Source organism: Parasteatoda tepidariorum, chromosome 3, assembly GCF_043381705.1.
Source record: "Parasteatoda tepidariorum isolate YZ-2023 chromosome 3, CAS_Ptep_4.0, whole genome shotgun sequence".
NCBI classification, from domain to species: Eukaryota; Metazoa; Arthropoda; class Arachnida; order Araneae; family Theridiidae; genus Parasteatoda; species Parasteatoda tepidariorum.
In genome coordinates, this window is record NC_092206.1 from 66,657,055 (window position 1) to 66,668,957 (window position 11,903).

Here is an 11,903-nt window from a genome sequence, read left to right on the forward strand (position 1 = left end):
TTTTGATAATTGAAAATCAATCAGTTATGATTTTATTTCTTTTTTCCCCTTTTTTTTCTTTTTTCCCCCTATTTTCTTATCCTTGCCCCTTTTTCATAAAAAAAATATTTTTTTAATTTTTTAAAGAAAAAATTTTTTTAAATTTATATTTAAAAATTATTAAGGAAAATTTTTTAAAGTTAAATTTGTTAAAGAAAAATTATTAAAGAAATTTTTTTTAATGTTTATGTTAAAATAAAGTTGCTATGAAATTATTTAAATTTATTTTCGCCAATTATTCAAAAAATTTATAATAAGAGAAATCGTTACGGATAACCCTATTCGTTTGATTATATTACTGAGTCTCGATTGGTCTACGTGTACGGTCTACGCATCGATCGTCGGGCCAGTTTTTGACCGACCGCCTACCAGCGATAGGAACCGCCATCCTGTGGCTCCACCTTCGGAAATTCTTGCTTGCTCCCTCGTTTTCTTTGCCGCCATCGATTCTTCTTGTGGTATTCATCATCGGGTGTGACTCGGGGCCTTGAGCAATTAAGTCCGCCATTACTTGGTATTTTCGCATCGCGTTCCCTGCATTTGGAATTTGGCGAATGGGCCTGAAGACCATGTGTGTAACTTAAAAAATACATTTGGTTTATATTTATATGTCAAAATGCAAATTTTATTTTGTAAGGAACTTAAACGCAAAAACTTGTATAAACCCTCTTTTCCAAACTTACTTGCAACTGTTTAACCAAACTAATAATTTAATAACGAAATGTTTAGTATAAATGTTCCTTTAAAACAATATGTATTCTAAACAAACAATATTTCAAAATATTTTTTTACTTATTTTAAATATTTTTTTAAACTTTAATTTTCTATTATTTATTTCTGTGAAAAAACTGAAAAAATACTTTGGGCTTATATAGATTGCAAGTTGGGGTCTGGATAGTTTAAGTTTAAAATATTCCTTTTAATATTTTAGCGTAGTTGTACCGTAAGAAACTTTTTCTCAACCTAATATACCATTGGGGGAAGTACGAGAAACTTTAGTAAAATATTGTTATTGTTGTTGCAGTTCATTTACGTCGCACTAGAGCTGCACAATGAGCTATTGGCGACGGTCTGGGAAACATCCCTGAAGATAATCCTTAGACATGCCATCACAATTTTGATCTTCTGCAGAGGAGGTGGCACCCCCGCTTCGGTAGCCTGACGACCTGCACGTGAAGTCGAGAGCTTTACGGTAGAACAGTTTAACGAGGACCAATACCGCGCACCCTCGGTCCCTACGCAGACTGATCCAAGTGGTCACCCACCCGCACACTGACCGCAACCAGTGAATCTTGACTCCGGGGATCTGCTGGGAGACGTGTCTTAACGATCAGTCCATTTCGGGACTTAGTAAAATGTATAAATAATACTAAACATTATTTTACAACAATACTGCTACAAAAAGTTTCAACACCACTAATAATAAGAAGTTTAATACATTATTATTTATTTATGGTGAACTAATAACTAAAAAAAGGAAGTCAGTTACTTTTTCTATCGAACTTGAAGCCTTAATGAATTGTGAAGTCAGTGAATCAATTTTTCAAATGAAAAGTAAATTAATTTAAATCAGAAAGCATTTTTAATAAATTAAATAGAAGATTGCAACGCTCGCATACGCCATCTGGGGAGAAGACCGGTTCCATGCCATTGGCTATTCTCCCTTCCCTCTCGAGAGAGAAGGTGACAAGAGCTCCTCTTTTCAGTTGTATAGGAATGTACTACGATTTTTTTCCCTCGCTTAATATTTTTCAAAATTTCCCTGGCCATTAACGCAACACGATCCAATTTGCTATGATTAAAAGTCACCCTCTAGGCCACCTTATTGCATTTAATAGAGAATCTCGCTTCAGATACTTCTTTATAAAGAAGAGCAGGTGTACAGTATTATTGGGTGGAGTGTCGGGGTGCATGCCGTGCCTGACGTCGGTCCGCAACTTCACTGATACATCTCGTTTTCACAACCTTTCATCCATTGGGTGTAGTCCTGCGTTCAACGAGAGGATCTTCATACTCTACTTCATCAATAGACACTCATCTAAAGACGAGGCTGACGGCTAGAGGACTCTAGCCCGTGATCCGACTACCACCGAGAATATCTTGTGTCAGTATAGTGATCGGCGCGTGTTGGATGCGGAATTCATATCTACCAACCATCGCTTGGATTCCCATGCAACTGAGAAGTGGAGGAGAGGGAAGGGTCAAGACATGAAGCCGGTCTTCGCCCCCATATGGCGTATTCGAGTGTTGCGATTGCGAATAACAAGGTGAGGGAAAATGACAACGTCTTCTTCACAGCCCCCAATGGAATTTGTTTGGTTAAAAACATTATCCAGAAAAGGACATTAAAATGTGGTCAAAATCCGCTAAATCTCGCTTCTGAACATCCATTCGTGATCCCAACTCTCGAATATGCTATTTAGGGAGAAGATCGGTTCTATGTCTTAACCCTACGCCTTTTCTTTCCTACTCTCATCAGTTGTATAAGAATGTACTACGACATTTGTGATAAAAGGATTCCCCTTTCCTAATCTTTTTCGTATTTAATTATCAAAAATATTTTTTTACAGTTTATTTTAGAACTATGTTTAATGCAATTTTCAGTTCCATATTATTTTCCACCTTAAAATTTTTTTAATCTATTTGAAAATCAAGTTAGAAGCTATCGTACTTCCTTCACCAATAACTGTCCAAACGCTGATGTTAAAAGCATGCAATGTGTTGCCCTAGGTAGAGAGTTCTGCTCTACGCCACCTGTAGCCAATTTCAATCACCAATAAAAACAGAACTTCTAGTGTGGTTGACTCACGTGATTAAATATGCACTACTTTGCTTTAAACATTTCAGGTACTGTTTGAAAGTTGCAACCGTAACTGCCTTTTTATTTATTGTACGGTCGACGGTGAAGTTCATTTCTTGCTTTATTGAATTCTGTTTAGAAATTTGTACATCATAAAGCTTTCAAGATGATGAAAGGATTGACCTGGTCAAGCTTGAAAAAGCATTATTCTGTAAGTATCTATGCATTTTAATGTAAATATACGTCGGTGTACATTGTATGTGCAAGGACTTTGAAGGTCAGTCGAGTTAGTGTCTGCACTGTTTTCTAATCGAATTGATTTTTTGTAATGCTCAAGTTACTTTGTAATAGACTGTATCTCGATTAACATGTTTGTATTAGTTAACCCATATTTACATGTGAATGATTTAGCAGATAACGATTACTTACGGTCTTTTTTTATGTGTAATAATATCTAGTGTGTTGCTTTTTGACTTAAGAAAGGGAATATTTCCGTATTGTGATAAGTGGCACCAACTACAATCGCCAAGGGGCCAAATAGATTTTAAATTAGCAAATTGTTTTAAAAAAATATGTAAATGTTTGCCCAGGGGTAGCTTCGAGTTACGCCATTCGAGTTGGTCCCTTTCTGTGATGTTTTTTTTAGTTTCTCACCGGCCGCTGCCTGGAATTTGGTAAGACTTGGCGATTATTATGCGAGAGATCATGATATGGAAATATCCCCCCTAAAAAAAAAAGGATACATATAGGCGAACTAACTTGTAAAGTATTACTTGCTGCTACCTCCAATCTATCAGCATCGTAATCTGTCACACCAAATACAGCCGTTAAGGCTCCAAATGAATTTCAAACCTGCACGTTTCTTAAAAAGGAACACATTGAGTTTTGCCATCAGGGGCTACAAGTTGTACCATTAGAATTCATCCCCTTCCTGTGATTTTTTTTTTTTTTTAGTTCCTCATGGGCCGCTGTCCAGAAGTTGCCAAGACTTGGTGGTTATTCTGCTGCAAATCATGATACAGAAATGTTCTCAAAAAACACCTTTTAAAATTTTTTTGTGAAAATAGAAAACTGGTCGTGGATAGTAATTGGTACAAACAGGTACTGAAACTGAATCTCCCTATTGTTTATTTCATTGTGGGTCAGATATCTCCACTAGAAGGATACATGTTCCATACTATAAAGACTGTTGAATTGGACTTCAGAATTGGATTGTTGATACAGACCAAATCTGAAAAAGTACCAACAAGATACTGTAATATCAACAATTTTATTGGACCAGTTCAGATATGACTTGTTTCTTGTTGAAAAAAAATAACCTTCAACAGAGAGCGCAGAGCCGGGGTGAAGGACTGAGCTGACCCCTCACATTTTATAGATGAAGAGACAGCCCTTTTAAAGATTATAATTTTTCACTCAATATTTATGTAATTAAATTTGCATTTACAAAAAGTAGATAATTTTTTTTGTGTGCCTGAATTCTAAAAAACAAATAATAAAAATTTCTCTATTTCAAGCAAGCTTTTACATTTCCTTAGTGAAAACTGCTTAATCTTTCCTTACTCATCCCTTCAAAAAGAAAGTATACGTCCCTATTGTTGACTGATTGGTAAAATTCTTGGTTTCGAATGTCGCTGAGTAAAAAGAAAACAAAATCAGTGAAACTAAAAAAAAAAAGTTATAATGTTAAATGAACGATACATAATTTACAGGTAAACAATTTCTTTTTTTAATTTTAAAAGAATTTGAATCATGAATTTAAAATTGCAAGTTTGAATTCTTGATTTCCATTTTACGAGGTTCAGATAATTCGGACCCAGTTAATACTAATATATATATATTTATATCTATATAAACAGGGAGGCTTCAAGACCTGTTCTGAATATAAGATAAGTCTTATGGTAGTTTTTCTAGTATTCTTTGGTCAGTCGACAATCATTCCAATATGTATTTAGTCTGTATATTCGATTGCAAATTTTATGTTTGGTCGTTCTGTGGTTATGTTGGTTTACAACTCATTTTATTGTTTTTTCTCATATATTTTATCAATTGTCAACTACTGGTTTATGTACACATTATTAAGCTCTTATTATTCTGGTAAAGATTTTAATTTAATCTTTAGTTTAAGAAGAGAATTTTGCATCCTTTTTAATAATTTTTCTACAATTTTTAATTTTATCATAAATAACAAAATTCTTTGGCATTTATTGGAAGTACAAATAAGTTCTCTTCATTTTCAATAAAAAATTAGCAGTTTATCGTGAAAAATCCGTACAGAATCTCTTATTCTAAGTATTCTCCATTACTAGACACTACTTTCCCCCATCTTTCTGGGAGCATTAGGATACCACGGAAGAACTCATCTTTCGAGGATATCCACAAATCGACCCATTCCTTGGATTCAGTAAATTTCTGCTCCAGAGTCATCCAGAATAATTTAATATGTGAAGGGGCAAGGTCCGGCGAGTACGGTGAGTGGGGTAGGAATTCCCATTAAAGTGTTTCCAAATAGCAAAATCAACATTCAGCTTAGATTCAGTTCGTATGGAACCAAACTTCCTTGTTTTGGGATCCTTCCCAACGATTTTAAACAATATGAAATTGCTTGCTAAGTCACTTGTAATGTAAGAGCAAGTTCTTTTTACGTTTGGGATGAATCTTCCAATTCTTTGACTTCCAATTTTGGTCTTCCTCTGCATTCTTTGTCCTCCACTTTATATTCACTGTTTTTAAACTTCTGAAGCCACTCACGACTACTTCTCTTACTTTTCTTCTTATCCTACCAACTTCTCATATCTATTTTTCAGAGGTGACTGAAATTTTGTTTGTTAGAAAAGTTGTTGAATTTACGCATGCATGACTAATTAGAAACTACCAACACTAATAATTATTCATTGCACTTTCAAATTGACACTGGAGTATTTTCATTTCTTTTTCCTGTTTGTAAAACTATGAATATCTGAAAAAGTTTACCAAAATTATAAATATGTGAAATTAGCTTCAACTAGAAGCTAAGACTAAGCTAAGCAACTAGAAGATAGACTGGATTATGCGAAACAGCTTGAAAGATGAAAAAAAGAGGAATAAGGTGGAATTTCACAACTACTTTAGAAGACCTTGATTTTGCTGATGACATCGTACTTATTTCATCCAAATGTACAGACCTTCAGCTTAACCCACTTTGGCGACCTCTNGAGAATAAATCAAAAGAAAAATGACAAAATTAAAATCGAAAATCACGAAATAGATGACATAGAGTCATTTAGCTATTTAGGTTCTATTGTAGATAAAAAAGGTGGAAGTAGCGAAGATATTAGACAGAGAATAATCAAAGCAAGAACATGTTTTAAGGGATTACATAAATTTTGGAGAGAGTCAAATATTGAAATAAAGACAAAAATAGTTGTTTACAAAGCTATTGTTAGAGCAGTACTATTATATGGCGCAGAAACCTGGAAACAGACTAAGATCGAAATACAAAAATTAGAAACCTTTCAAAACAAATGTTTAAGATTTATTTTTAAAATTTTCTGGCCTTACAAAGTATCAAATCAAAATCTATTAAAGAAAGCTAAAATAAAAACAATCGAAGATGAAATTAAAAAACGAAGATGGAGCTGGCTCGGACATATCCTTAGAATGCCCAAAGAAAAAATTTCATCTGTTGCGCTTACATGGGCCCCTGATGGTAAGAGAACAAGAGGAAGACCCAAACTTACCATCCAGCGCATGTTTTTTGGGCGAATTAAAAGAATGTGGAATATCTGGCTGGGAGGAAGCAAGATCTATTGCTAAAGACAGGAGGCGTTGGAGGGATATGCTGGAGGCCTTAAGTGCCCAAGGCACGTAGAGGATAAGTAAGTAAAAAGAAGCTAAGATCTATTCTACAATTCTATATTTTTCCGTGTTGGTTATTATTATAAAACAGGGGTCTGTCTAGGTTTTTCTGAGAGGTACCTATTTTGTGAAAATTAAAAATTATATTAACAAATCAACACAAAAATATGGATTTATCGTTTCTTACAAGACACAAAAATAAAATTTTAAGAAAAAGTATTTTGTGAAACTGCTGTTTTTCCTAAGTTGGATTTGTGAAGGTACCTTTAAACGGTAGTAAATTTGGCTTGGACAGACCCCTGTAAAACATGCTCTTTTTTTTTTAATGAGAAGTTTTTTGATTAAGTAAATTAAATTAATAAAGATTTTGCCCTATCTCGTGCAAAGCAGTGTTTCTGCAGGTTATATTCAGATTTAAATCAGAATATTTTATAATTTGATTTAAATGAAATGAAGAAAGAAAAAAAAGAGTCAATGAACGAACTATCATTGTTTTTTTATTTATCTAACTCAATTTTGTTTTGTTTAAAATTTCACAATATTTACTAATATTTTCCTCTAAGTAATATACTAATTATAGTATGAACCTTATTCTTTAGTTGATACCTTTATTTGTAATCCTTGGAGGTGGATGTGCTCTATCTGCTGCATATTTAGCCAGGCTGGCCTTTAAGAACCCAGAAGTTAGGTAAGAATTTTAGTTTTTTGTAAATTAAAAAGTGGCTTTGTTGAAAATGGATCAACTGGCAAATAGTACAATATTTACCCAATAAGTTTTGTACTAATCCAAGGGAGCTGGCAGAATAATATGAAAAGGGGTGCAACCCTCTAGCAAACTACCCCCCCCCCTCCAAGAAAATAATTAAAGTATTATGTTATTACATTTTGTTTTGTTATTACATATACTTTCATCTGTTAATTTTTTCAAGATACATTTCTTCATTGTTAATAAGATATTTAAACAAAAGTACAAATTTCTTTTACTTGCAAATTTTGTCACTGCATTGATGGCGCTGGCATACCTACTGACTTTGAAACACAAATAACTACAAACAGTAGTTTCGTATACTAACATATTGGTGCACGCTTAACATTAGTATTTATTGTGTTGATGAAGTTTTACAGTTGTGAGAAGTCAGTTAGTGTTATACACCTTTGTTAAACTAAGTAACAAATAGAAAATATAATATTACTTTTATTTTATTAAATGAAATTTAAAAATATGGCTTAGATATCTGCCAAGTTTGTGCATGCTCAGTGTGCATGAGAAAAGATTTAATGACTCAGAATTCATTTAAAAAGTTATAAACAGATTTGGACAGCAAACAAGACGATTACAGTTTTTGTTCAATTAAACAATTTTTTAATTGTTATGTATCAATAACTTAATTATTTGTTTTTCAATAAAAATAAGTTTCTTAAAAATTTTTATAACAAAATTGTTTTTCTGTATCTCTTTAATTGTTTAAAAAAAAGCCAAGGGGGTGCAAGTGTACCCCCTTGCACCCCGCTGCCGTCGCCCTTGTACTAATCTGTTATTTTTGATAAATGTTTGTCACAAGTATTCAGTGTTGTAATGTAATTAGCTAAAAGAATATAATTTGTAATATAGCTTAGTTTTTGTAAATATGAATGTGTTAATTTTATACATTCACATTTGTTGCTAAGATATTTCAGGCATAAATGCGTGCTTCCTTATGAACTGTTTTAAAAAATTGTTGAAAGTAGTAAAAAAATGTACTTGAATAGAACTATAGAATTATTTCCTAAATATTATGAGTATCCAGGGTCCGAAAATCCATAGGGTCTGAGAAAGCGATTGCCCTCTAACCCCAGCTGAAGTGGAGGGTGTTCCTTAAAGGAGGAGAACTATGGCCCCATGTCCTTTTGAATAAAAAAATATATAGTTTTAAAACATACTTTGTCGTAATTTGTTTTATTATTAGCATTATGAATAAAATGTTTATTTATTATTTTTTAGAGGACTAAAGCTGGCAAATGCGTTGGGGGGCTGCATCTTCAGCCAAATGCATGTCCATAAAATTCTGAGTCATCAAACTTTCGAGTTTCAGACTGGGGCTCCACCTACAAAATTTTGAGACCAAGGAATGTGGAATAATATGCATAATGTTATGAGCTAAGACTTTTGATTGTACAAACCTGGGCCCCACCTGAAAAATATTTAAAACCAAGGAGCCCTTAGAACCTTCACTCCTCTAAAAATGAAAGAAGGAAGAAAATGGAAAAATACTTCTAAGCAAAATGATATTTCTTTGCAGTGATGAATTATGAAACCTAAACATACTGAATATTGCGGCATAATGTGCATTAAATTCTGAGTTAACAAACTTTTGATTGTAAAAACAGCGTCCCACCTTCAAAATGTTAGAAACCAAAGGGTCTTTAAAAACGTGCTCCCCCTAGGAAAAACACTTAATACATCATGTTTGCAATTATGAAAAGCCCCTACCCTAAAATCTGTTAGCCCCCCCCCCCAAATAGAAAAATACTTCGACGCAAAATGATATTTCAACTTCGTAATTATGAATGATGAAACAAAATCAAATTTACTATTGCTGCAATAATATTTATTTCTGTTTAGCATTTTAATGGCAATTATTAATTTCTCTTTTATATTTTATAACCTTCGTTACACAGCCGACCCAATTTTGAGTTTACGACTATTAATGTTCAACGCCGTAGCCTTGTAATTTTGAACCCAATCCGAAAAACTCCTGGATATAGTTTGGGAGAAATTCACCTTTGTGGGGACGTTTTGATGGAACTAACCGGCATTTACGTTACATGGAGAGGAAAACCTTCCACTGTTAGCCTGACAGCAAGAAGATTCTAACCCATGATCCATCTACAACTGAGGATATTTTCCTTCACCACAGTGGTTAATGGAATCTGGGTGTGGGAATTCGCATTGACCAGCTAATTATTGGAAGGCGGACCCTCTATCCCCTGGGCCACCCTGGCTCAGTGCTCAGTTGAACATATTATAAAATTTATACAACTTAATAAATGATAATTTTTTTAAAAAGAAAATTATAAGCTTAAAACTCCTTGAAAAAGAATTGCATCATTCAAAGTCAATTTTTCTTAATTTATTGGCTTGCACATAGTACAGATTGGATGGTCCCTCTCCCCCAATATATATTTTTTTTTAAAAAAACTCAAGTTTACTGATTTCATAATCTTTCATTAAATTTATGTAAAATCTATAAAAATCAAAGCAGTAAATTATTTTGTAGTTCTACCTTTTCTTCCTATTCAAATCCTTCCTCACTTGATTGTTTTGGCCAATGTCAAGGTAATTAATGCCCTTTCTGAGATGAAGGGGAAAAAGAAAGGAAATTGAAGTTGTCACTGTGTTTCTCGAATTCAGGACCCCCTAGGATATTGCTTAGCTGATAAGATCAAATTTCAAAAATGTTTAGGGCATGCATGAATGGAAAGAGCAGGATAACTATTATTGAATTTTTTTCTCACATAGTGCCTAGGGTAGTGCGAGAGAACAGTTATTCTGAAAATTTGTTTGGAATATTTTTGGGGTCATTTCACATTCCCGCATGGTTTTAAAAAATTTGATTTTTATTATGACATGCTAATTTTAAATCACGCATTTAAATAATTTCACTTTGATACGCTTTATTCGTGCCGATTTCGTCTTACATTTTGGGGGTTTTTTTTGTTGCAATTATTGTGGTGTTTTTTCACATGATTTTAACAATCCTTGTTATTTTGATATAATTTATTTGTGTGTATTTCATAGCAGATTGCGTAGCATTTTTAAAAAGTCCTTGAAGTTGCTCATTTTCGTTTTTTAAAAGCCCCTTAAAGGTGCTTTTTTCATTGGGTGTTTTTAAAAAGTTCTTTATTTTCCCTTTACCAAATTGAGATTTTTCCTTTACCATGTTGATTTTCGCTATGAATTATGCAGAAAAACACAGTTCATATTGTTCTATTCAATATTTTCACAATCCCACTCTATTTTGGAGCATCATCAGACCGTAGCTTATGAAAACGCCATTCGATTTACATGATTCAAAAATTTTGACCATTGTCAAAAACAATACCAATAGAATATTTTTGTTTTGTTTTTGACATGACTTTTTAAAACCGGATAAAACCGTCAATTGTCGAACTTTCCAACCCTGCCTAGTTATGATATTCTTTCAAAGTACTTAAAAATATTATTAAAGTGCTTGAAAAGTGGTTAAAAGGTGCTTATTTTTTGTTGAATAATTTGACTATACACCCTGTATTGTTAATATAAGTTATTTTTCCTGCAGTTAGTGCCATGCATGGTATTTAAAATTCTCAATATATAATGTAATGTTATAGCAAAATAAAATGTCCGAAAAGTGAAGGAAAATGCAAGTTTTCCAACTAGGGTGACCTGGGGTAATTCCTGATCAAAAACTGCAAACATCTATTTTGTGAAAAATACTATTCAAAATAGAATTTTAATGTTTACTGGAAGTTTGACGCTATATGAGATGAGTCCTATGCAGGGTTGGCAGGTTTTTGACATGTGACAGTTTTTGACAGTTTAAACCATGGTTTAAACCGTCACGTCAAAAACCTCACTGTCAAAAATTTCGAAAATGTCAAAAACCTATATTCATATGTGAAATTTAATTAATACATAAAATTTATATATTTTTTATAAAGGATAGTGTTTCTAAATATGTTCTAGAAAAAATAAATTTAAAATTTTGAAGAAACACTTATTATTTGAATAGTAACCAAAATCTTGTACTTTTGAAAGCTCACATCTTTTGTAATATTATGTATTCATTTTCATGTGTTATTGAAAATCTGCAGTGATGTTATTAAGAAATTTATTTATAACCAAATTTAGTGTATAGTATAGATTTTACTAAAAATTAGACATTTTTAAAGATAAACATTAGCAGTTTTGTACATTAGACATCTTTTAAAGAAAAATCTTTTAATATTCTTTTAAATCTTCTTAATAATCTTTTTAACATAAGACAATACAAATTTAAGTTTCTGTTAAATACACAGAGAAGTTAGTGTCGATTTACAGTATATCAGCCTATTCATTTACTATGCTGAAAATTTAGTTTATCCAAATACTTGTGAATTTCATTTTGCTGAATACTATGTACATAGTTTTGTTGAATATCTAAATATTCAGCTGTTGAATAATTACTTCTTGCTTTCAAGATATGCATTATTTGTATTCTTAATACAA

At 32.7% G+C, this 11,903-nt stretch overlaps 1 protein-coding gene across 1 annotated transcript in view; it reads left to right on the forward strand.

The window, feature by feature from the left end:
* The first annotated feature begins 2,280 nt into the window (after positions 1–2,280).
* Positions 2,281–11,903, forward strand: part of LOC107454406 (NADH dehydrogenase (ubiquinone) MLRQ subunit) — a 13,724-nt gene continuing 4,101 nt past the window's right edge. The window contains exons 1-2 of the mRNA XM_016071601.3: positions 2,281–3,050; positions 7,276–7,364. Of these exons, the coding sequence (XP_015927087.1) occupies positions 3,006–3,050; positions 7,276–7,364 (134 nt within the window). The 5' untranslated portion in view covers positions 2,281–3,005. The remainder of the gene's footprint in view (positions 3,051–7,275; positions 7,365–11,903) is intronic.